At 42.9% G+C, this 25,823-nt stretch overlaps 2 protein-coding genes and 1 long non-coding RNA gene across 13 annotated transcripts in view; 1 reads left to right on the top strand and 2 right to left on the bottom strand.

The window, feature by feature from the left end:
* Positions 1-15,084, top strand: part of STXBP5L (syntaxin binding protein 5L) — a 200,176-nt gene extending 185,092 nt beyond the window's left edge. For 6 of the 11 annotated variants that reach the window (XM_052794245.1, XM_052794244.1, XM_052794247.1 and 3 more), the window contains 7 exons: positions 4,344-4,445; positions 7,887-8,126; positions 9,084-9,444; positions 10,405-10,570; positions 12,936-13,047; positions 13,428-13,648; positions 14,641-15,084. In XM_052794245.1, the coding sequence (XP_052650205.1) occupies positions 4,344-4,445; positions 7,887-8,126; positions 9,084-9,444; positions 10,405-10,570; positions 12,936-13,047; positions 13,428-13,648; positions 14,641-14,682 (1,244 nt within the window). In that variant the 3' untranslated portion in view covers positions 14,683-15,084. The remainder of the gene's footprint in view (positions 1-4,343; positions 4,446-7,886; positions 8,127-9,083; positions 9,445-10,404; positions 10,571-12,935; positions 13,048-13,427; positions 13,649-14,640) is intronic. The other 5 variants (XM_052794251.1, XM_052794253.1, XM_052794255.1 and 2 more) reach the window with 2 other exon arrangements.
* LOC128144878 (uncharacterized) lies at positions 11,307-16,897 on the bottom strand. Its single transcript, XR_008236247.1, has 2 exons — positions 16,807-16,897; positions 11,307-14,646 (listed from the first exon to the last, which is right to left on the bottom strand). It is a non-coding gene; the product is annotated as an uncharacterized LOC128144878 (long non-coding RNA).
* A 6,369-nt stretch (positions 16,898-23,266) lies between these two features.
* POLQ (DNA polymerase theta) overlaps positions 23,267-25,823 on the bottom strand; it is a 53,802-nt gene continuing 51,245 nt past the window's right edge. The window contains exon 30 of the mRNA XM_052794793.1: positions 23,267-23,738. Within this exon, the coding sequence (XP_052650753.1) occupies positions 23,625-23,738 (114 nt within the window). The 3' untranslated portion in view covers positions 23,267-23,624. The remainder of the gene's footprint in view (positions 23,739-25,823) is intronic.

The following is a 25,823-nucleotide window of genomic DNA, read 5'->3' on the forward strand; positions in this document are numbered from 1 at the left end:
CACACTTCACGAGGCCCTTAAGAGCCATGGCTTTTCACAGCTAACCTTTCATAACAGATGGAAAAGCCCTTGGCTTGAAATTTTTTTATTTATTTCTCAGTGAGGGGATTATGGTGTTGGTTCTGCTTCTAAATCATTTCCATTTTGTTAGCATTTGAATTTACTTTACATCACTGTAACTAGTATCAGTAAGAATAGTATAATAAGAAATGACTTAGAGACACTATGGTAAACCACTGTCTCCACTAACTGCAGTTTGTCACCACATTTCTTGTCTGTGCAGAGAAGCAGATAAAAATGTTGCATAGAGGACCTGTTCTATATCTAGAAAGTTTGTTCCTTTCTGCAGAAAGCTTTATTCAAATAAAAAAGAAGTTATTAGGAAGTTGAAATTATTTTTCCTGTATTTAGCAAAATCCCAGCACTTCTAGTCTAATGGGCACTGTAAACTCAAAAGATTTGTGAACAGCAAATTCTGCATGGCTGTAATAAAAAACTTGGCACCTAAAGTCAAGTGTTCCAAGGAAGGATATTCCAGCATCTTCTGTAAGGTTTTCATATCTGTTTCAAAGTATTCAGTTTGAACACTGAACTATAAGATCCATAGATTGTTCTTGGGTGAATACAATTGTTTCCAGAAGTGGCTTGTCCATAGTGTTAAGTTCTTTTTCAGTCATGGTGGAGATGAGAGTGTGTGTGCTTGTTTTCTACTGTAGGTAATATTAAAAACCTTCTCTTTTTCTGCTTCCTCTTAGAAGGGAGATGTAGAGAGATTTTAAAGGTGAGCAAGGGGGAAAGCCCAGTCTGCCTGTGATACAGACACATCAAAAATAATGGCAACTGGTCCTGGGACTAAGAGGACAATTCAGCCCATGTACTTCAATCCATCTGTTTAGGATGCAGTCTGAGATAGAGTGCTTCTGAGAGTGGATGTCCTAACCAAATAGATGGGATAGATTGATAGCTTGCCCAGGAAATTTGCTAAAGGACGTGCATAAAAAGTAAGTTGTTAGGGCAAGAGGGAGCCCAGTTTCTAGACCCTATCGATAGTGTTCAAGTTCCCCAGAACAAGTTCGTATTTTATATTAAGTCCACAGTAAATAAAAAATAGGACCAGAAGGGCCAGAAACCTTAGGTTCAGCCTCTCAGCTGAGCATCATAGCCATCGGGGGCTCAGCTTCCAGGGGAGACACGAAGAATGCTGTTCCTCATTATACCTTGTGGCCACAGAAGGCATGGATGGACGAAGTCGGTCGTCTTAGACCGATTTGTGCCTACAGCTTATGACCTTCAGTTTTCTGCTGAGTGCTACAGTCACTAGACTGCAAAAAGCCAGTGGAGCTGTCGTCATTTAGACTGAATCATCATCTTTATCTGATCTAACCACTGGTTTCCCTCAGAGGTTTAAGTGGAGTTTAGGTGTGTGTCTGCCTAAATCTGGTCACAACAGAGCTTGCAATGCCCTGTGTCCCCGGAAAAAGCAGTGGGGGGAGGTTGTCTAAAGACTGAGGTGCCTTGTGAAAGAGCATGTCTAATGGCCAGGAAAGGCCTGGGAAGAAATGGAGAAGAGCCTTGCATGGATGCATGTGAGCTGCTGGTGCCTAAAGTCCAACTCTGTTGGGCTAGATAGAGTTTATGTTTGGTTTTATCTTGGAGTACGTTTTCTGTCAGGTTCTAAGAGGATGTTAGGATCCGCTTGTTTTCTTACAGGAATCTGCAAATTTTCCTTGTTTTTAAAACAACCAACTAAATGAAAATTTTGTTCTTCTTACATTTACTGAATGTCTAGTCAGTTTTAATTTAAACGATGGTTTGACTCCAAGTTAAGCTAATTTCACACTGTACTCTAGGCATGTTGAATTTGGAGGGTGTGTTTTGCACTGCATGCTCAACTTCAGCACTTTCTTGCTTCCTAGCAATCGCTTCAGATCAATGTAAACTGGTTTTCTACATCTGAAATAATTTTTGAAACATTTTTGGAAGTGGAACACACCATTGGGTGGTTCCTGGTACTTCTGTGGCAGAATGGAATAGGCGGTGATCTGTTGTGTATAGAGAACTAGGGAAGAGTATAGGAATATTCTGAGATTGTTCAAGTTACGTGGTAATAGCTCTTCCAAAAGATTGGGTTTTTTTAAAGCAAAGCTTTTCTAACTATACTTCAGTTACACAAGCAGAGGGTCTATCAGAGGGGGGAAAAAAGAAAGAGTACTTTTAAGTGCTTTCACTTGCTTCATTAAAACATTAACTGTTTTGACTTTGTTATTGAATGAACCCAAGTTTGTTCTTCTATAATGCCTTTTGTCTCCACCTTATTCTTGGGTACTTCCACATATGAAAGTTATACAACATACTGTTCTTTCCCAAACATCAATGTTACGAAAGATGCTTCAGCAGAATGGATATTTTAGGTTGGGATTTAAGTTCTAGAGAATTGTGATGTCTTTGATTAAAAAACGTATGTCCAAACTTACAACCTATGTCCAGATTGAGCTCTTAGTGATCGGAATGTGAAGACAGTTTGCTTGTGTAAGTCAAGGGAAGTGATTCATACAATTGAATATGGAAGTTTGATAGATTACTTACTGTGAAGATCTCTCGCATTTTTATCTTTTTATAAAAATGCTTATTTCTACTTCAACATGAAGAATAGTTCTGCCCTAACAGTTCCCTTCTGTTTTTAAAACATGCTGAACTAAAACCTAAGCCTGCACTTTACCATATTCTGGAAATATCAAAATAAAGATCCAAGTCTGGTGACTTGAATCTATTTTCTCTTTCAGGCCTTTATTTGCCATCATTTACATCAGGCTTGTATCAGTACGATTCCATGAAGCCATTTGGGTTACACTGCTATAACTGTAGCAGCTTCAGGGCAATACATTTCGGAACTTTTTCCAGGGAGGGCCAGGCATCCTACAGCTTTGAGTTCTGTGTAAGCGCAGCCATAGCTGTCCTGGTTTGAATGCTCTGCAAGCTGTGTATTCACAGGCTTTCCAACATAGTTTTAGGGAAACTTATTTGAGTTCATCTAGAGGAAATAATTCACAGTAAAATTCCAGGTTATTATTGCATTGTTTGTGCTTAAGACAACTTCTGCTGCTTTCTAGTGAATTGCTTTATGTGGAATGCAGCTTTAGAGTGGTGCTATTAAAATGCGTTTGAAGATGTTTTTAGCCGAGTAAATGTGCAGTGTTCTTAAATGTGTGACCCTGCAAAACCCTGCAGCGTTACTTCCTGCCCCTTTCTCCTCTGTGTTGCTGAAGCATTGCCGTCAGTAATATGGTTCAGTCTCTGTGTCTCTATGATGTTACTTTGTGCAAATTCATGTTTGAAGTATAATTCCTTTACTGTATGTTTACACTGCATTCAGAGCTTTGCATGCTTTCCTGACTACATAATTTTAAAAGTGAGAGATTTCTCTTAAAATTTTAAGATGATGATCTTTAAACTGGCAAATGTTTTAATAGTTTCATTAGCTTCTGTTAGGTCTGATATTTGGGATTAAAACTTGTAGAAATCTCCAAGTGAGGAGAATATAACCCATTTAACTTTGTTTCCAGAATATATCGGTTTCCATATCAAAAAAGGTTGATTTTTGTATATGTTCTATAAGCAGATCAATTACTTAGTATGTTAAAACCAGGAAAGGACCTATAAATAGCATCCAAGACACTAACAGTCAGTTGCAAAACTCTTCAGTGATGAATGTGAACATCTGCAGTGAAAATGTTGATCTTTGTCACTGGTAGTTTTTTTCCATTCCTCATAACAGGTGATACTATTACTTTCATGATTCCTAACTTCAAGAAGAAAATTGCTTTATGCTTCTGTGTTAGTGCTAACTCCACTATTCTAGAATAATCACAGTGACAATTTCTTGGAAGGGATGATAGGTGAGGATGTGTTCCCTTTACAAAGCCTTTGCTGCAGCTGAGAATAGAGAAGTCGGAACATTTTCCTGAAGATGGCATACATATTTTCATTAATACTCTCCCTCCTTTTTTATTTTTTTAATTCCATGAGAAAGTAAGGAAATTCCAGTTTTATTTCCACTAAACAAAAGGAAGTTAAAAAAAAACAACCCTGCAATCTCTGCTCTGTAAAGGTGACAGTTGAAACACATGGAATCATTTACTCAAATTACCTTTTAAATTCTCAGAAAACCCCCAAACCCTAAATTAAATCTTCTCCTAGATACCAGTGCACTGCAGCAGGACAGCTCTGTCATGCAAGGAAAGAGCTAGGACAATAACTGCTCAGGGCTGCTTTCGTATAAATGTCATGATGACGGTTGGCTCAATTGTTCTTGTCCTTTTGCAATGCATGCGATTTTGTGGCAGTAGGTTACATTTCCAGACGGGCAATGCTTCAGCAATTACACGGAATCAGTACATTCTCACACGACGAGCGTCACTATACTGCTCACACATGGATGAACAAAGGTAAGATTCAAAAACACTGGCTTCATTTTTATCCTAGCATGTGAGTTCAAGTGTCCTGTGTGTTTCTGTCAGTGAGGTGGGTAGCAAGTTAGGGGTTTTGTAGTTGCTTTTACATCAGAAGCCTTCTGTTTGTATGCTGCTGCTGCTCATAGCTGGAATTTAACAATCATTCCAGTGTTACGAAGTCGGTTGCTGAGTTTCCATCTGCACCTCACTAACCCAAACCATGCATAGGACAGGGCTGAATGAAAACTTTGAAGAAAGCAGGACTACTGTTAGGGGAGTAGCAGTGTTTATAGTGTGTGGTCTTAACCTATGGAATGCAGCTTTTTGAAATGCACTGACTGCAGATAATAATGCTTTTGCTCAGAGCTGCTCATAGTCTTAACAGCCTGAATAGCAGCATCTCCCAAACGATAGGCATTCGTTAGGTCTCAGGGGCCACTGGACCCCTCTGATGGTGCTCTCGGCTCCTCTGCTGCTAGCTGCAGGAACAGCATGGAGACCTATTTGGGAAAAAAAGAAGAGCCAAGAAATCCAGGTCTGCAAGAGGAAGAGGAGGAAAAAAGGACATGGTCGTCTGAGAGAGATGACTGGGTGGGAGCAGAGGGATACTGGGAGTTGGGTATGTGCCTCTCGGAGAAAGGGGAATACTGGGCTCCCTCAAAGCAGGAGGCAATTCAGAGGCAGGAGCACATTTATGAGAAAGTGTCATGTAACAGGACGTCCTGCAGAGGAGGAGAAGAGGGAAAGAGAACTGAGGAGCAGAAAAGCATCTGCCTTTCACATACGAACGTCCTGTCCCCTTACTGAAGCAGGGAGTCCAAATAAACTTTGTTTGACCAAGGTTACAGGGAGTACTTGGAAGTGGTCCTGGTTCAGACTCATGCAGAAAAAGGTTGTAGCTGACGTTCCTGCTATGCCCATCATGCCATGCAAGAAAAGGAAAATACAACAGAAAACCCAGAATATGGCGGTTGGGTTAAGGATTACAACAGATTGGCAGTGTTCATACAGGTCAACTTCTAGAAGATGGGACATAATTTTAAAACATGGCAATTATGCTGGGAAAGAATATGGCAAGTTTTTAAAATTTCCCAAAGAAGGTGCTTTTATGTTTCTCTAGGCTACAATGGAGTGGTTTCTAAATAAGAATTTGGGGTATAATCTCTTTGAGAAAGGAGTCCCAGGGAATAGGCCTAAACTAAATTTTATCCCGAAATCTAGGAAGAGGAGAGATTTTTACCTTGCTTTAGAGCTAGCCAATAAAGTCACATAGTGATTGCAGCCTTTCATAGGTTTTGGGTTGCTGTTCAGATATGTTTAATGACATCAAATTTTGACATGTGTCATGCTGGTCTTTAGAATTTCAGTTTGAGTAGTGCATTTAATAGAAAACGGCACAGTATGTTCCCAAAAGTGTCCCAAAGATTATATCTGTTCGTGTCAGTTCTGCGAAGACGTATTAGTTAACTGTACTGCACAGGAGTGAGGAACATTTCTTGTTAATTTAGGGAGGGAGAAATCTTGATGACACATGCAAATGGCACATCATATATTTTAAGTTCCGTGTATGTCGCCTACACTAACTGCATTTGTCCTTTCAACATCTTTCTCAGTTTGAGCACCACCATATTTGAATTTTATGTGACTGTGATATTAATACACCTGTAAAGAGAAAATGAATTACATAATAACATTTTTTAAAAATTAGGTACCCTTTGGGGAAAAAACAAATATATATATATATATGTGTGGAGCCCTGATGATCTCTGCCTTGAAATTACTGTCTTCCCCTTCTTTACCTGGCAGCTGTCACTGTGCTTAGGAAGGAGCTGGGCCAACCAGTCTGCTGCAGAAGTACAAAGTGCTTGGGGTTATGGGAGACACTAATTCTCAAGGTATTAGAAGCTGTGTTTGCACATGAATAAACAATCCCAGTTTTATGCAGATATAGTTAGGGGTACTGAGCCAGAACTAGAGAGCTACAGCAGTGCCTACATGAAGGTGAAATGGGGTGAGGGCAGTGCTTGGAAGTTCACGTAGACCTAAATTTCTGTTCCATGAGAGTGTGACTGAAGTGCCAGAGACTGCTACCGTGCGAAGCTCCTGTTTGACAAGTTACGGATGCCCTCAAAGAACAGAAGCTGGCCCAAGTGTCAAAGAGTAGCAGGAGAATCTGCCCCCATCCCTCTGTGCCAACTTTTAAGGTAGCATATGTAGTAACGCTTGGTGTGGTTCCAGTAGTGCTTTGCTGTGGTTCTGTCCAATCTTTCCCAGGTAGTTGCTGCAAAGAGGATAATTTCAGCAGTTTACACAGAGTCGTCTAGGTAGGGGAATACAATGCTGCAAGACTTTGAGGAAGTGAGTCAGCAGCAAAACTGCTGCTTCTGGTGGAGAGCAGGAACCATATATACAGTATGAAGCTTAGCCCAGTTTTAAGTTGAGTATGGAAGAAAGTCCTTTTCTAATTTTATTCTTCAACCATGGCAGAAAGTATTCCTCTTTTTTGACGTTTCTACTGGCTCTGAAGAGACAGCTTTCTCTTCTGAGCTGTAAGAAGCATAATTTCATACCAGACACAGATCTACTTCATAATGATAGGTTCAGAAGCAAGCCTTTTATCTCAGGTCCAATAACTTCAGCTATTTCTCCATCTCCAGAACTTCCTGGTCCTCTAGTTGTTATTGTTGCAGAAGAGCATGTGAGGTTTCCAGTGATCTAGCCCTATTTTTGACTACAGGTCAGTACACAGCAGCAGTGGCGCAAACTGTTTTGCAAAGACCGTGCTAGCAGCCAGCCCTACTCTCTTCTTCCCTCTGGCTCCTTTACTCCAGTAACCTGCAGAGCAGGTTTCTCACTTCACTCCCTGGGAAGCCAGAGTCGATTTGCACCCCGAGACGTTTTGGATCCTGGGATCAGTTTAGCAATGGGTGTCTTTTCCCCAGAGATCAGTTATTAATAGCTTGATAATAAACGATGGCTGTGAATGCAGTGCTCGAATGTCCTAGTGATGGAAACAAGGGCAGAGCAAAGGACACATGCTCTGAAGTTGGTAATGGCATCTCCCTTCATGTCCTGCAGCAATGAGATACATGGATTAATTTTAAATGCATTGGTAACATATGGGTCTAAAATTATTTCATGCTATTTAGAACAAGTCCTTTGAGCTAAGGCTGTTGTAAATTCTAATTAGTCTATGCTAATCTCCATAATAAGCAGCTATTTCTAATGCAGATCTAACTGATGAGGTCTGACAGCATTTTCCACACTTATTTATACACTGGCAGCAAACTGGTATTGTGCTAGTATCAGAATGTTTGCTCAGGTTACGAAAACTCTGTATTTTCTGTACTCTACAGGGAGTTTGTATTTGCTGCAGGCTTGTGCCTGTTCTAGGATTGCCAATTTATGCCTGTTTGCTTGTATTTATTTATGCAGAAAATAGGGAAAACTCCTTCAGCCGTTCCCGAAGCTCCAGCGTGTCCAGTATCGACAGGGACTCAAAGGAAGCAATTACTGCTTTGTACTTCATGGAGTCTTTTGCCCGAAAGAATGACTCTGCTGTCTCCCCCTGTCTCTGGGTTGGAACAGGCCTCGGTATGGTCTTAATCCTCTCCCTTAATCTGCCTGCTAGTGACGATTTACGGCAGTCAGAGCCAGTCATGGTGTCGCCAAGTGGTAAGAGTGCAGCTCTTTTCCTGTTTATTATCTGTCTTGGTACAAAAAGGGGAATAACTGCATGATTTTGTATGGCCTTTTGGGCAGAAATTTCTCAATATATGTATCAAGCAACGGTCACTCACTACATAGAAGGCACACAGGTAAAGATAGATGCTCGTGAGAGACACGCAGCTTTGTGAACAGAGACACTGGTTGTGTTAGTTCCAAAGATTACCTTATGTCGTGGGCAAAATTACATGTTTCTTGGGAGGATAGGGAAATTAGCAGAGTTCCCTCATATTGTGAAATTACAGTCCTGTGTACAGCTCTGCAATCCTATCTGGGATGCTGTGAACAGTTTGGCTGTCTTACAATATATCAGAAAGCTGGAGAGAAGCAGAAGGGAGTTCAGGAAAGGAAACAAAAATGTTGGCAGGTTGATGTGCCAGGAGAGATCCTTGGCTGAGTGAGTGACAGATGGTGTAGCAGAGAGAACAGAGGGCTGAGAGAGGTCAGGTCTGAGGAGAGGCAGCATGTGCTTAGTATGTTTAAAGTAAAATAATGACAAAAATCAGAGAATGCACAGGAATAGAGGTTTCCCACCCCTGGTTTGTTTAGAAAAACTATGCTGGAAGGTCACTAGACTAAGAGGAGCAATTTTACTACTGGGGCATAAATATCCTACTAGTATAATGTAGAGATAAACAACGGCCTATCTTTGTGGTATTCAATAGCCTGTATTATATACATTATTTGATACTGGCTGCCCGAGACTTTTTCAGTACTGGCAGCCTGTTTGTTCACCTTCTTGTGTGGTCAGGAAGAACTGAGCAAGCAAGACTTGTCACCTTAGCTAGATTAACGTGTTTGCTCTGTTTACAAAAGCTGAACGTCAGCTGTGCTGCACGCATTCACAGTACTGACAACCAGTTTAATTGTGGTGCCAGTGTCAGTGAGAGGAATTACATTTTGCAGGCACAGTTCTGACACTGAAAGGAGCCGTGCTGACCTTCGCGTGCTTGGACTGCATGGGGACGTTGACACATCCACCGTATGAAGTATGGAGGGACCCACACGGTGCTGATGACGGTGAAAAAACAAGAAAAAGGAAACTTGTCATGCATTCCCCTTCCTCCTCCCAGGATATGGGTGATCATCAATTTGCAGTCATTTGTTCAGAAAAACAAGCCAAAGTCTTCTCATTGCCTTCCCAAACATGTCTTTATGTCCACAACATCACCGAAACGTCCTTTTTATTGCGAGCAGATGTGGTCACCCTCTGTAACAGCGTCTGTCTGGCGTGCTTTTGTGCCAATGGGCACATCATGACACTGAGGTACTTATCTAACTAATCTTGTGGCAAAATTAAGCAAAGAGGTGGCACAGTGCAGTCACGTTCCGCTTGTGTTTGCTCCAGAGTCTCTGATGCTCTGCGTTCACTCCCTGGTGGGTGCATTTAATGCCCTGCCTTGCCCGCTGCCATACCTCTTCCTTGGCCTGTCTCTACCCAGGGAGTTAAGGCAGCTGCACAGCAAAGCAAACTCCTTTATTTCATAGTAATCCCCCACCCATGACAATTTGATGGCTGATGACTTTTAACTGTCATCAAAGAAAACCCTGATAATCTTGCTCAGTTATGGTAAGTCAGGTATAGAGAAGTATAGAGAAACTCGGGTATAGAAAGGGTACTGTTTATCCAGTGTGAAGTAGCAAGTCCCCTGCTTGCCCTTACAGAAGATTTTCTGCTCAGAGCACCTGGTTTCCCTTCCTTGTCATCTCCACCAGTGAGCTGGCTGTGCAGTACCCCTGTAGAAGCGGCCTTGGCTTGCCGCACCCCCTTCCCCCAGCCAGGCCATTTAAATTTTGGGAAGTGCTGTCCAAAATGGCAAACAAGGAGAAGCTGGAGGGACAGCAAAGGCAGTGCTGGAGCCTTTGTCCGCAGGGTGCAAGCAAGGGCCTGCCGTGCCATTTCCCGCAGCTGCCCATGCGATAGCTGGGGGCAGGCCTTACCCTGCATACTGCCCAGACAACGTGGCACAAGCCGTACTGTGTCACATGCGCGTCCCAAATCCAGACAGTAGCAGAATCCTAAGGGTCATTGAGGCAAGGCAGCTGAAACTTCTCTGTTTCCTGTACGACAGGAAGGCAGCCTGTTCATGGTGGAATTTTTCAGCTTAGAGCTGCACTTTAACTATGCCAGTTATGAAAAGCATAAACTTAAGTGTTGGTTTAAAATGCAGCCACAGAGCAGGTGTACCGCGTGGGGCAACTAACGTGGGTATCTGCTTCTCTTCAGCTTGCCCAGCCTTCGCCCGCTGCTGGACATCAACTATTTGCCTGTAACAGACATGAGGATAGCGCGGACCTTTTGTTTCACTAACGAAGGGCAAGCTTTGTATCTCAGCTCTCCCACAGAGATCCAGCGCCTGACGTACAGCCAGGAGATGTGTGACAATCTGCAGGTAAGGCTCAAACCCTTACTTTTGTGCTTGCGTGGGAGGGCTGGTGCCCTGACTCATCAGATGTAAATTGCCGCGGGTTCACTGCTGGGTTTTAGTATTTGAAGTGAAGGCTGTGCTGCCGGAGCAGGAGAGACGTGTTCCTTTCCACTTGCCCTGGCTGAATGATGCCAAAGCAGCAGAGAGAGGTCAGCAGCTCTGTCGCCGTTTGGACTTTTTCATGACACTGTCACTTTGCTCCTGTGCCCTAAGGGCTGGCCCGAGCCTAGAGCCTGCCTGCGCGTAACTGCAGTCGCTGCCGGCTCTGTACAGAGGCAGATTTGTGCCCAAATGGGACTCTTCACAGCCTGCTTCTCTCTAAGTCCTACCGTACGAAAGACCAACTGTTAAAAATGACTGAAGGGAAAGCAGGGGAAGCTACAAATGGACAGCAGCTACAGCAGTTGGTACCAGCATGTGTCCAACCACACAGCAGCTGCCTCAGTGAAAATATAAATTCCTTCCCATGTTTTTATCATTTTTTATTCTAACTCTAAAAATACGTTAATACCTGCAGCTTTCAGTAGATAGGTGGGAGCGTGAGACAAACCAGTGTGGTTAATATCAAAAAATATGCTCTGTTTTAATATATTTTTAAATTATTTACCATTGTTTTTACTCCAATAATTGGTACTCCCCTTCTTCCACATGAGGATAGCATCTACCGTTGTACATTAAAACACAGTAGCTATAGAAATGGTCCAATTAAAATAATTTATTTTGAGCAAAAGGTCTTTACAATGTTAGATTTGGGTTGGTTGGGGTTTTTTAACAGTGAAAATGCAAATTAAAAAGTCATGTACTGAAGAGGAGGAATTGTGAGAGGTTACAGGGAGAAACATGAGTAATAAAAGGGAAAAAAAGAGGGGGAATAAGTCCTAGGTTATATAATTAGCACTGAACTAGGATAGAAATATAAAAGAAATGGTCCTGCCAGCACTCATTATGCCCTAGGGAATAACGTGTGCTGAGCTGCTCAACTCACATCACAGCACTGTCTGTCTCAAGTCTGACAAGGCACTGTGAGGAGTGAGCATTGCACACAAGCTTCTGCGCATCCCAGAAGAGATTATTTTGCAGGGAACCGATTTTTAAGTGATCAAAAGGTTTGATTAATGTATCTTAGAATATGGACCTATAGTGAGAGGCTGTTACAAGCTAGATTTTTTTTAATTAACCTTAATAGCATCATACAACAACCAACCAAAGTGAAACACAGCCCTTGCTTCTCTGTACGGTCAGACTGTGGCTGCTTGTGTCTTGGCTTTTATGCAGAGAGGACAGTAAAAGGCTTGTACAGTCATTATATGTGTACAAAAAGCAGATGACCCCGTATCACCTGCTACCTAGCAAAACAAAGCCAGGCTGCATGAGAGCCTCCACTTAGGCTCGAAGGGCTGCAGTAATTTTTCTCCCCAGAGCAGGTGACAGTGCAGAGGAGCAGTAAGTGTGAGTCACAGCGCGGTCCTAGCACTGAGCCTCCCAGGAGCCGAGTGCTTTGTGCAGCACTACAGCTGTATCTGCCTGTTGAGGCTTTGATGAGCAAACACAGAGCTGAGCAACAGGGCAGCAACTGTTCTCAGTGCACACAGCCTCACTGGTTTCAAACACTAATGGGGCTGCACGCTTTCTTTATCAGTTTTATTCTGGAGAGCCCACTTTTCCTAGTACTGCTGCAGGTAAATCTGAGCCTGAGATTTGTTTGGGTCGACTGCTCCAAGATCTGGCACCATGGCAGTGCCTTCAGCAGATGTGCTCATTTAGCATTGCTGATGGCACTGCCAATGTGCACAGTAACAGTGGTGGGGAGAGGTTGTATGGAAGGTGATGGGATTTTGTCAAAAAAAAACCCAACAAAAACCCACCAAACTCTCTGAACTGCTAGCAAGCGCTGAACTCAGGTACGCTATAAAGAGAGAACAGAGTGACTGCCCTGCTTGCCTGGATAATCGCTAAAGCAAAACACATAATTCACAACAAATTGTTTATTCAATTATAGTGTTGCCTCTGCTGTTTCTAAGTGAAATGTGATCTTATCACTGATATTTTCACTCTGTATTGCTTGTAAATTTTTTTCTCTGTGGTAATGAACATAAGACTGGGCCATGATAAACCAAGTCCCTTTGAAAGCTTGAGTGAATCTAGTTAGCCCAAGTATTTGCCTGTCATGAAACACAAATATTAAGTACTCAGTACTGTTAACATAACAGACTCTTTTAAAACTGGTTTAGATCCAATGCATGTGGCTCGTTAATGCAAATAAAGAAATCACCTAGAACTGCTTTCACCTCACTAATTTTTCATATGGATTTTTGTCTGACTTTGCTAGGACATGCTTGGGGATTTGTTTACTCCTGTGGAAACACCAGAAGCCCAAAACAGAGGCTTCCTCAAAGGACTTTTTGGAGGAAGTGGACAGGCTTTTGACAGAGAGGAGCTCTGTAAGTAATTTATTGGGTTTTGGGGTTTTTTTTGCAGAAATGAATTCACAGGGTCCCCTGCCCTTGTCATTTAGGAATGGAGGGGTACACAAGATTTAGATCATTGATGAAAAAATAAAGATGACCTCGTGAAGAAAGGGGAGGATCCTCAGTTGCCTTCCCATGATTCCTTCACCTCAGCAGCTTCTTTTGAACGAGTAAGGGGGGGAGCCCAGGACTGCACCGTAGATGTGCCAGTGCACAGAGCAAAGTCTTCCACATGTGCCATCTGCACTTCAAATGGCACCACCATGGCGAGGCTGCAGCCCTAGGATGAGAAGCACTGACAGAGCCATGGCCAGGAACTCATTCCTGTCTGTCTGTCCGTTTCTCCTTTGCAGTTGGCGAGGCCACGGCAGGAAAAGCCTCTCGCAGTCTTGCCCAGCACATCCCTGGATCAGGCGGAATTGAAGGTGTGAGAGGAGCCGCAGGAGGAGTCATTGGGGACTTGACTCGTGCACGCATTGCTCTTGATGAGAGAGGACAGAAACTGGGAGAGCTGGATGAAAGGACTGCGAGCATGATGGCCAGTGCAGAGGCATTTTCCAAACATGCACACGAGGTAGGGGCCCCGGCACCACACACCCCAAACTAGGAACTGTCAACCCTGCAACTGAGCCTTTACTTCTCTTTGGGAAAGTAAAGTACGGTTCTCCCCAGTCGTGGTGTTTTAGGCCATTTTTCCTGCTCCCAAACAATGAGAGTGCCAAAAAGAAACTTCCATTGCACACCCCTTCATTTCACATTTTCATAAATGAGCATCCATTGTTAGCCTCTGAATTTAGAATGTGGCACTTCTCATCTCTCGCCTTTCTCACTAATTTGTTATGATTTTTTTTTTTAAGCCACTTAGTGCAGCACATTTATGCAGTAGGGCAGAAAACAGGTAGGTGGATGTGTACGTAGGAACCTTTACAGATCTTATTGGGAAGAAGAGGAGAACATTTCTAGTACAACACTGTGGTACAGTTATATAGAATAGGGCTTGCCTGGAATAGACAGCTTCTATGCTTAGAGCTGGAAATGGAAAGCTCTTCTATCCCATGCTGTTAAGGCTGGGAATCAACTGAAGTGATTTTCCTTGATGATAAAACAACATTAAAGAATACTTCCCAAGATTTTTCATTTAACACGCAGCACATCTCCGGACGAGACCTTTACATTTTTATTGGCTTTTGTAAGTGTGAGGCAAAAATATGCAGAAAGAACGTGCCCTGAAATGCAAGAAGTTTATATATTCAGGGCATATCTATTATGCTCCATAGATAAGCTCATCTCCATAGCAGTAAAAATCAAGTTCCTGGTTATACTCATACCTCTGTACTTTTTGCAGAAGAAAAGTAGTTAAAGGTCCTCAGGAAAAACCTTAACAATTATGAAATTAAATACAAGGTCTCAGTGGACTCAAGACCCGGTGACACTGTTAGTACTGTACTGCATTGCTCTTCCTTTTTTACTTGTGAAGTTGTGACAGTTAATGGGCCTAGGTCATGTGCGATACCTTGTATGCAGAGCAGTGTTTTATATCTCTTTCTTTGTTTCCCGTTTCTGTAGGTGATGCTGAAATACAAGGACAAAAAGTGGTACCAGTTTTAGATTTTCAAAGCAGCTGCTTGTGGCTTTAAGACGACTGTTCAGGGAAGCAACATTCATTCCTAAATCTACCAGTCACTGGCCAGAGACAGTTTTTTCTCCTAGAAGATATTTTCCTGTTACTATTATTGGATTCATCACAGTGGGAGTCAAGGAGAAATTTTACAGACCATGACACAGAAGCTAGGAATTATGTGGGTCTTACTCCAACAGCTGGCTCATGCGATAGCCAATTTTTTTCCAAAAGGAACTCAGTCATCACTGTGGCATGTAGTTTTGCAGAAGCTGTAGGTATGAACTGTGGGGAGTGCATCTGGTTAAAAACTATTCTGTACAAACTCGAATGTTAATGCACTTATAAAACTTTGCATGACTAATTGACATCTTAAAAAAAAAAAAAAGAAATTGAAAGCATGTTGTGACCGAAGAAAAATGGGATTTATTGCTATTCTGAGCAAAAAAAAAAAAAACTTAAATGGCAAAAATCTTTATTTTTTAAAAGTGACATTACAAAAAGCCAGTACATTTCAAGCATGTTTGCTACCTTTCTCAACAGAAAAATGAGTTGAGCTGCATTTTCTTATCTGTTATTTATTTCCCTTGAAAAACCTTGCTTGAAATCAGTGCTGTTTAACTCCTACCAAAAGAATAAGTAACTTCAAAATTCTATGCCCAAAATTTACAGATTTTTTCAAGCAGCTAGACAGGCACTATCTGAAATGAAAACACGAGCATAGATGGTTTATTTGCAATTCAGAGCACATGACATCTCATCCTTATCTGTACTTTTTAAAATGTGCTCTAGATTCATCTCGGTTGTCCTTGAAGGGGGCTGTGGCATTTTTCATCCCTGTGGTGTCTGTATCACTTGGTTGCCTTATTTCTCAGCAGCAGGAATAGAAAACCAGCTTAGGAAACCGCTTCTTCAAGTTAGGAAAGGCAAGATGGGAAACCGCAGGATTACAAGTTGGAGAGTCTGTCAAGTTCTGCTCACAGAAGCTGCTTAGGAGCTTGCAGAGCAGTGATTTCTTTTTGTTTTTTAAGTAAGTGGTCAGTTGAGATTATGCTAAGGAAACTGCACAGTAAGCCCCTGCAAAGCTGTGGGGGAGAGAGAGATCACAGCAGCACAACTAAACAATGGGCATGGGGAGGAGCATGAAAAACAACTGTCAACATACAGCCCTGAATTGGCACATATATAAAGTGACACCCCGGGTGCATGGCAATTGGCTTCCTGCTCACACTGCTAAAAGTCATTTCCTTCTGCTTCAAAGCAGCTTGTTTGGTTTCTACAGTGAACTCTGCAGAAAACTCTCTAACCTGCAGCTACAGAAGAGAACAGCAAGTAGAACCTGTTACCTGTCTACACAAAGAGATTCCTAGTCCATGAGTGTGCTGCGGTAGCCTACCAGAGCCTGACTGCCACACAGGTCAACTGTTAAGTTAGAATTTTTTTCCAAGATTGGCTTGGAAACAAGGCACTGAAGGCTTGTCTTCATGTGCCTGGACATCGTTTCAAATTAGAAAAGGGAAGTGAGGAAAAGGTGGAAAAGCAGCATTTAAAAATTTTCTATATGAGAAGACTGACATCCTCTGTCCCTTCAAGGAGTCCTGACAGACAGTGATGCAGACAGGCACCATCCCTCTCCTAACTGGGCCTTAACTTCACTGGTGTTTAAGTCATCCCAGTGTTCAGATGATCTCTCTCAAAGATGCCTTTCCCATACCCTTCCTTTTCTTACAATAAAACAGAGCCCAGGAAATTGTACAGTCCAGAAGTCTGGCTTCACTATCAGCCCAGCTGCACAAGTTAAAGGGTTGGAACAGGTTTGAGGTGTTAAGTTTTAAATTCACATTGTAGCACAACAGGAATTTCATGCTTTACAGGATTTCTACACTTGTCTGTGGGCAACATCAAAGTGATGGCCCTGACAGGTCTAGCTCAACTGGGAGTGAGACTCTGTCACAGGAGAAACTGCTCTATAATCGTAGGAACTTGTTGGGAAGAAGGTCAAAGCCCAAGCAATGCCTAGGTTTCTGCTGAGAGTTAAGGAACCGGAGTGAGTTGTCCATGAGCCAAGAGGATGTGTCTGTGCATGTGTGTGTGTGAGGAAACAGCAAACTCACCACGCTGATGCCAGTAGGAACTGGGTTGGGGAACTCCTTCCAGTGGCCTGGTCACAGAACTAGCCGCTTGCAGGTGTGAGGAAACATCACTGTAACCAGCCATCTAGGATGAGAAATAAATGAGAACAACATTATAGCAATTCTATCTTCTGTTTAAATTGTACATTCACTCTACCTGTGCTCTGGCCTGTACTCCAAAACCACTAGTCTCTGGGCAACAAAATCATTTCAGGCAGCAGAGCACTCAAACTCTCCAAACAACTTTCTAGCCCTTATTCTTCCTGCCTTCTCTGCTTTTTCAGAGAAGCTGAGCAGTTAATACTTCATTAATACCAAGCCAAGGCTGCCCCACCAGCCTTTGTCCTGTACCCAGCTCTGCGCTTGCTTCTGCGCTGAGGTGGTGCAGCTGGAGAGGCCGTTACCAGTTCCAGCATGGCACTGAGGCCCCATAGCCTGTGGGTGTAATGTTTCCACTACGAACTGGTGTAACAACGCAGTCAGCCTTTACGAACGCAGCCCTGGTGCTCAGGCAGCGGTTGGTTCGCTTCGATGACAAGGCAGCTACCTGTTCTGCCTAAGTTTTTGGCTGTACCCCACGTGGGTGGCTAACATTGCAGAGAGCCCCGTTACCTTGATTTCAGTGGAAATGTCTTCAGGCTGGAGCTAGAGCCTGCTCACTCGTTTGAGAATCACATCTAAAATTTAAGAGCAACTTTTAATTGCTAATCACTCCAGCATGCCCAGAGAGAAAAGCGTCTTCAACAAGTCTTTTACACAATGCCTGACTGACTTTGGCTGCCAACAGTCTCTAGCTTAACACCAGGGGAAAAAAAAAAAAAAACCAAAACACCACACACCAACACCTGCCAGTAGATTTCCATTTGCATTTTTATGCAACAGAGAAATGAAAATTTAGCATCCCTCAAACTTACCATTTTTAATACTAAACTTTTAAGCAACTTTTCTCTAGTACTCCCCATCAGGTCACAGCTGTATCTTGCTTTCCACTATTACTTATTTTACATATTTCCAGACAGTTACAAATTACTATTTCTGTTCAGTTCACCACTTGTGACTATAATTATCAATTTTCTTGTAGTCTGTAGAGATCTAAAAAGTTGTATATGTTTGTATATAGAACATTCTATATATATAAATATATATATGTAATGTATATGTTGTATAAGTTTGTTAGTGCACACTGTTAAATGCTTTCTATCAAGATTTACCATGTATGTGGGAAAAAAAACTTCACTTAAAAACTTCAGTGAGGGAGGAAGAACTCTTGCCTGGTTGATTTATTGTGAAATGAGGGGGAGTGTGGGATTCTTGAAAGGCCTGACCTGAACATGCTACTAAAGGCTGTTAGTGAAAGGCATAAAGACACTGACCTGACTTGCTGTAAGAAAATTGAGGACACGAGCTGTCGCTGGATGTTGAAATCATGTGCTTTCACCTTTCCCACTAAGGCAGCGCCACCTCAAGCTAAATCCTAAACTTAGACATATCTTTAACATCATAATCCTCCATTACAGTAGACCAGATTGGCTGGAAATATTACCTCAATTTAAAATGCTTTTTGTTCTTTTGGATACCCTGTGCCCTCACATTCTTCTTCACAGGAGCTCTCTGTCACAGTCACATCCAAAACCGGACACACAAAACTTCCAACAAGCGCGCACACGCCTCTGGGTTTGACCAGGTGTGTTTAATCTTATGCCTAGAGCTGTAGAGAGAGTATGCAGAGAAGATACATTAAATTAGATTATCTATATGTTTTCAGAGTTTGCAAGTCTTCAATGAAGTACAAGCTATTTTATTTTTAAAAAAAATCAAAAATCCATTCCTAGAGTTTTAACTTAAGCTTCAAATGTTGAATTAAAAGACACGATAAAGGAAACTTTGAGAATCAGTTTTTGGTTTGTATAATTACCTGTTTTCTAAATTTTTTTTTAGAGTTCAACTACTTACATCAATTAGACATTCCCTATATTACCAGAATATAGCTTGTTACACAAATATTTAACAGAAATACTCCATTTACTACACATACTGTATAAAATTATCATACAGAAATTCTCTGAAACAGTTTACACATTCCTTTTACAGAAGCCCTTTGACACCACAACATCTGCACTGTAATGAAGGTATGCATACAAAAATACTTTTTTCAGTCTACAATTTAAGAAGTGAGGAAAACGTTGCAGCTTAAATGAGAGCTGTGTTCAACCTCAGGACTCCTCCATTTACAAACTGCCTGTAGTGTAACACAGGCAAAAAGGTGGATTTCAGTTAATTACACCCCTTAGAGATACCCTTCCCTGCATCTTTTTCCGTAACCTAAAGGTGAATTCAAGCACAGTGTATTTTGGTCTTGAATGTTTTTTTGCCTTGGTTTGGTCTTAGTAAGAACACACTCTCTCTCATTAAGGAACTACGTGTGGCCATCTGTAGTCAACTCGTCATCTTAGGTGTATAAGCAATAGTCACGTAAATGAGTGTTTCCATTCATGTGTTTTGTTTTGTGATTAAATCAACAAATCAGACATTGTACTTTTTTAAATAGCAACCAATATTCAGATTCAATGTCAAGGAAATGTGGACAGAATATGTGTGGGGTTTGTTAATGAGTCATTACCTGTATCTCAGAATGAAGGCTAATCTGGGGTGAACCACACACGCCTGCGCTAATCATGTCGTTTCCACAGGTATCCTAAATCGGCATCACAAAAGGAAAACTAAGGCATCTTTAACTGAGGCTGTTTTGAATCCCCAGTAACAACCAAAAAAAAAAGAGGGAAAGAAAATAAAGAATTGATATTAGTTGGTGTAGATCTCTTTTTTTCAACCTCTACTCCTAGATTTTGTAGTATTTCAAAGGTGCATGGTTTACGTAAAGACTTTGGGTGGAGTTTACGCTACCCCCAGGGATACGGAAAATGCAGCCACAGTTGTTGCTGGGTGGGGACAGCCAGCTACTGTTTTCCTATGCTTTACTGCAGGGAGCTCACATGGCATGGCGCTCATAACCCCCAGGAACATTAGCCGCGTTAGCTGGGCTTCTCAGCCAGCTGAGCGCACCCTGCACGTCACTCACTCACTTCCACATCAGGCTAAAAGCAGTCACCTACAAGCTGAACTCTCAAAAGGGCAGAAGCAAGCTTGTTGAAAGGCACTTACCAACAACAACGCGATGGAGTTGTTCTGCCAGGAGAAGCTCAAAAATGTCAGCCAAAGCTGCTGAGCATCCAGCTCCCTCTTTTCAGCTATGGATTTAGAGGAAAAAACACCGCAACTCTCTTCTTGATGAAATGCAGATAGCACAGGAAAAAGGCAAAATGACCAAACCAGATCAGATTACATGGGTGTCATCTTTTGTCACCTGCCTCCCTCCCACCACTGCCCAGCTGCAAGAACGCCCAAGGAGCACTTGCAGTAGGCAGGGACCGAAAGGAAAGCTGCAGGGGAAAGACTAAGGCAAAACAAGCTTGCAGTCTGCGTGCAAGGAAAAGGACGAAGTAGCCGTATCAAACATCAATGGCAGTTCCTGCTACCATGTCCGCAGAAGTTCTACCCTATACCAGTAATAAATAGGCCAAATCGAAATTTGAGTCATTTTGACAAGTGGATATGAACCGAACAGAACAAGGCTGGTCGACAGCCCAAGGGGCCGGGCTCTCCCCGCAAAGCGCCGGGTCACGCAGGTTCACGTGAGGTGAAGACAAGGCGTTCCTGGTGACCACAGGTCACGACTGGGTCCCAACCCAATGTCTTTTGGCAGACAGACACCCACCTGCTGGTGCAGCAGCCAGGCAAGGGCAGCGCAGGGCACAAGGCAGGACTAGGCTGCAGTAGCAATTCCGTGCAGACGGAGGGACAAGGCTGCTGTAAAAAACGGAACTCCTACCCCTTCCGTAGCCTTCATCCGTCATCTTCTCAGGCTTGCCAGATCCCATGCGTTACTGCACGCGCTGGGCAGCACCAGCTAACAGGAGGCGGGAGTGGACTGTAAAGAGAGACACAAACCAGTTGAGGAACAGGGAGCGAACGCAATCAGATGCATCCCATCCTGTCTACAACAAGAGAGTAACCTGCACTCTGGTTATCAGATCCTGAACTAGAAAAAAGCCCGGTTTCCAACTAAACACAGGCCTCAGCCCATCAGGGGCAGGGGGAGAGGGGCCCACACGAAAAAATAAGTAACACAAGCAGCCAACCTCCTTCTACCAACCTGAGAAAATAACAGGTATCCTCTCCTGCGCTGTTGTAAGCTTACCTGACCTAAGCCCTCTTCTGCTTCCCTTGCTTAGTCTCACTAATAGTTCAAGTCTCATCAGAATTAAGGAACATAAATAGCAGCAATCAGGCAACAGCTCAGAGCCAGTTCTGCTATCATGACTCAAACAAACACCACAGCCACCTTGCTCACAGAGCAGTGGCCACCTTTTATCATCTCATCAGCTCCAAATTACTGCTTAATTAAAATGAACTCACTGAGTTTGTTTAGCAAAATAAGTTTAGTTGTGTGTCAATCCCCTTATTGATTAGCATCACCCCTGTCTAGAGAGCTTGTTGGGAACTACGCGTGAGATCCATCCTTCCGAAATTCTAAAGACAGTACGTGGGGGGAAAATATTGTAATGTGCCAAAGAACAAGCAACTCAAATTAGCACAGCTCCGGTGAGGCCTGAAATACAGCACAGGTGTGTCACCGCAGGACACCCCAGGACAGGAAATCATTAGGCCCTGTGAATTGGTAATGAGTTCAACCCAGCATCTTCACAGGCAGGGCACACAAATGGTCAGACACCAGGGTGCCAAGGCTCGGATCTGTTAATAATAAAAGCTTTAATAAGCTAATAAAAGAAACAACTGTCTTACCAACCAAATGCTGTGGATAAAGAGCTCGGCCATCAGGTGACAGATGTGGTAGAAAACCATAGCATAGAGCAGGCAGGAAGGAAACAAAAAAATCTCAATGTAAAATGAAATACAAAACAGGAAAGCAGGCCCCATCGGTGCTGTCAAGGGCAGTCAAGGCATCCTCGCCCGGGGCTTTGACTCGATACCACATGTCCGTTTTGCTGCCCAACAGGCAGGTGGTGGATCAGGGTCCAGGATGCAGCCTTTTGTACACAGGCCCCATTAACATCTTTTAAAACTCACCATGTTCTTGAAACCTCGGTGCCAGGTACTTCTGATGTCAGGATAATGGCCACGCCAAAAGCGCGGCATCTGAAGTTAACAAGCTCAAGCACGCTATCGGGCTGTTGAAAGCCAAGTATGCATCCTCTCAGATCAGGCTATAAAGGCAACTTCAAAAGTACATTTCTTCAAAAGGATCTGGCAGAAGTTCAGAAATGAAAGAATAATTAGGGGCTTGAAAATTTCTCACAGGATGCAAGAATGGAAAGATGGAGATTGCTTACATAAGGGAGGAACTGCAGAAGAAAGACCTGATAAAATAGAGGCATAAAGAAGGTGACGGGAGGCACCTGTCATCCCTTTCTTGTACCACACAAGGGCTACACAATGAAAATAACAGAATTCAAGGTCAGGCATTGTATGAAGTTAACAAAAACTTGTACAACCATTGCAACCATCTGGAAGGGAAACAAAACCACGTGAGGTGAGGTTTAGCCAGACCAGAAGGTATTAGTGAGGAGAGTAACGCCAAACAGTGGCAGGTTAATTCCTTGCAAGCTCCTTCCTTGCTCCCCCTTTTCAAACATCTGATCCCAGCAGCTGACCCGAGTCAGCCTTGGGACCAGCTCAGCTTGACAAACCCAAACTCCCAGAAAAACTTTCTGCCTGATCGCAGGGATGGAGTCAAAGACACTGAGGCAAAGCGTGAGGGAAATCTGAGCAGTTTTTAGCGAGGCTACCAACAGGCAGGGTATGAGGCTTCCCTAGGAGACAGGTCTCTGAACGAAGAACCACAGGTCACCCACCAGCGTTCAGCGACACCTCTCTAACGCACCAGAGAGCTCAAACACCAGCAAGGCTGTCACTTCAGCTGGCCGACTGACATACTTACTTTTCCTTCACGAAAATACAAATTGCCATTAAGTTTTAACCAAGTGAGTTTCAGTCTTTAGAAAGGATGTTTTTGCTGGTGATTTTGTTAACTGTAAGAGAGTCCAAACAATATCCCTCTCAAGACCAGTTTGCAAGCTAGCAGTAGGATGAATTACAGCAGTCAGTCACCAAAATGCTTTCCTAAAAGTCAGAGGCCAACCAAGCACCAGTTCCACTCACTGTGAACACTGCACAGCTGCTCAGTGAGAAATCCAGCCAGCTGTAAAGCCATTTCCTGGCTTTCCATGAAAGGCACCTGAATATCAGCAGCAGAATTCAGTACAAAACAATCCTAGCAGAGGCTTGTAAAATTCAACATTAAGTGCAAACACAATGACTTTTTTTTTTGTCCTAGACACAATTATACACAAGAACTGCCAAATTACCTTTGTGCCTTGTTTTAATACAATATTCCAGCTTATTTCATATGTAATAAATTCATTAGGCTTTGGGGTTTTGTTTTAAATTACAAGATCAAGCATATTTTAACAATTCACTTAAATACTGTGCTTTTAGCAATCAATAATTTCACAGTTCTGTAAACACGCTTCACTGTGCCGTCTGACCTTTGAAAGGTTTGGCTTGGTGAATTCATACCAGCTTCCACCACACATTTCAGAAGGCAGTAGAAACACAATACAGGAGGATCGCACCGCACGCAGGTCTGTCGCAGGCCCGTGCCTTGCCCAGTCCATGGTGCCTTCCGCCTCACCACACACACGGGAAAGCTGCATTTCATGTCAGAGCTCCAGGTCCTGCAGGTCTCCCCAGCTAGGTCCAATTTTCACTTTAACATTCAGTTTTACCGACAGTTTGACGGCGTTTTCCATCTCGTGCTTAACAATCTGAGCGACCTACAACGAAACGCTAAACATCAGATGTACACCTAACTTCAGTGCTCTGTTTTTCTGTCAATAGCTGGGGTGGCCAGACAGCCGGATTCCTCTCCTGTGTTTATTTGCACTGACTTACCACTGACGGAAATGCAACCAGTTTAATCCTAATTAGGGTTTATGAATGGAGAAACTGTATAAAGCCAGTAACACTTTATGCAGCAGAGAGTTGTGACTGGTTCCACACTGTTTAAGACTACTTAGAAAAGAGGCAAGATTAAGTTTCCATTAAACACTTGAGAGTCCTGCCGAGTCTCCCCTTTCACCCAGCAACATAATTGTGTTTCATGGAGTCTGTTCTGAAAACATCAATGTACTGAAAGCAAAACACAAAACAAATACACCTAAGGCAAAGAATGGTGTTCCTCCTCGTTGTCTTGGCACAAGAGGCACTCTGTGAAACACAAACGACAAACCTCTGGGAAAGCAGATCACGTTCAACACAGGTGCTAGAAATACCACTCAGGTTCCCCCTCACTATTTTGTTGAGGCAACTCCCAACATTTGCTGCCCTCCAAAAGTATTGCTAAGAAAACACTCATTTCAGTATGCAGTTAGGGCACCAGAAGATACTTTTGCCTGTGACTTTTTGGATTGTGAGAGACCGGATTTTTTTTTTTTCCTGACTGCAAATACCTGCCCTGCATAAAAGGACTCTCCTTCCTACCCCAAGACCCACGCAGAGTCCAGCCTGTCCTGCATTGCTTGTTTGAATGAATCTTTCAGTCCACACTCATCCCACAAACCTTTCCACAGCAGAGTGAAAAGAGGCTTTGAAATTATTGTGATTCCTCATCTCAGCTAGAGGCCACTGTGTGAGCACAGGAACTATTCAAGCTTTCTGACCCTTCCATGAGTTCTCATAATTTCCTCACAGGTACCCACAAGAGAAATACCCCCAGTTTTTACTGGGGAATGAAGGAGGAGATTTGAGGAGATCAGAGCACAAGAGTTTACAACAGCATTAAGAACTAGGGGGAGATTTGTCTTCCAAACCCCTACGCCCTTACATACCACATTTCAAAATGACCTTGATAACCTAGAAAAATGCTTTGAAATAGGATGTAATTCACCACAGACAAATACAGAGTAGAAAGAAGCAGGGTAGAGAACTAGGATAGAAATAATCTACTGTTCAAAAATAGGATGAAAAAAAACTGCCTGGGAAGGAAAAAAATGGGGTTATCAGAGATTAAAAACCAAACAGGGCTTTAAGCAAGGCATACTGTTGTGAGAAAGAAAGCAAATGTAATTCTGGAACACAGAAAATGTTGCTTATGTGATACACAGATCAATTTTCCATTCTATTCAAACCACTCCAGCCTTGATGAAGTTTGGGGCCCAGTATTTCAAAAGAAACACGAACCATACAGAGGGACATTCTCTGAGAATGGTCACAGGTCCAGGACACACCACCAGCAAGGAACATAAGATTAGGGCTGCTGCACCTAGAACAAAGGATGGTGGCTGCAGGAGAGACATGAAAACCTGCATGAGGTTCCTGGGGAAGCTGATGGGATGAGACAGGACATGTACCAATGCCCTGACCTTGGTGGCTTTGGGCTCTGAATTTGGGCTCTGTACATTAAGCAAACAGCATGGCTTCCAGAGTTCTCAATGGTCAGCTAAAGCACGCTTGGAGGAATTCTGGCAATCTTGAAAACATAAATGCAATGATGCTGGGAACAAGCAAGCAGTTTAAAAGCATCTAGCCCTTGATTCTGAATCTAGTCCATACCTTTATGTTCCTACCTGATTCCTCGTTGCCAGCGTCAGCTCAACAGATAGAAGGTCAAGCCTCCTTCTACCATCTTTGGCAATATTATCATAGTCTTGCTATTGTGATAAGCTCTGAAAGCTCACTACCTTCACTTTGACATTCTGCACAGGCTAGGAAAGCCCTGATGCCCCAGGCATTTCACACCTTCAGCACAAGAAAAAACAGGTATTACCCCAATGTAGTCTTTTAAAAAGAGGCAAGCTAGCTCACTGATAGACTGCAAATGAAAACAGAATGATCACTAGAGTTGTTTCTCTTACAAACCA

The sequence above is a fragment of the Harpia harpyja genome, chromosome 8 (assembly GCF_026419915.1).
Source record: "Harpia harpyja isolate bHarHar1 chromosome 8, bHarHar1 primary haplotype, whole genome shotgun sequence".
Lineage (NCBI taxonomy): Eukaryota > Metazoa > Chordata > Aves > Accipitriformes > Accipitridae > Harpia > Harpia harpyja.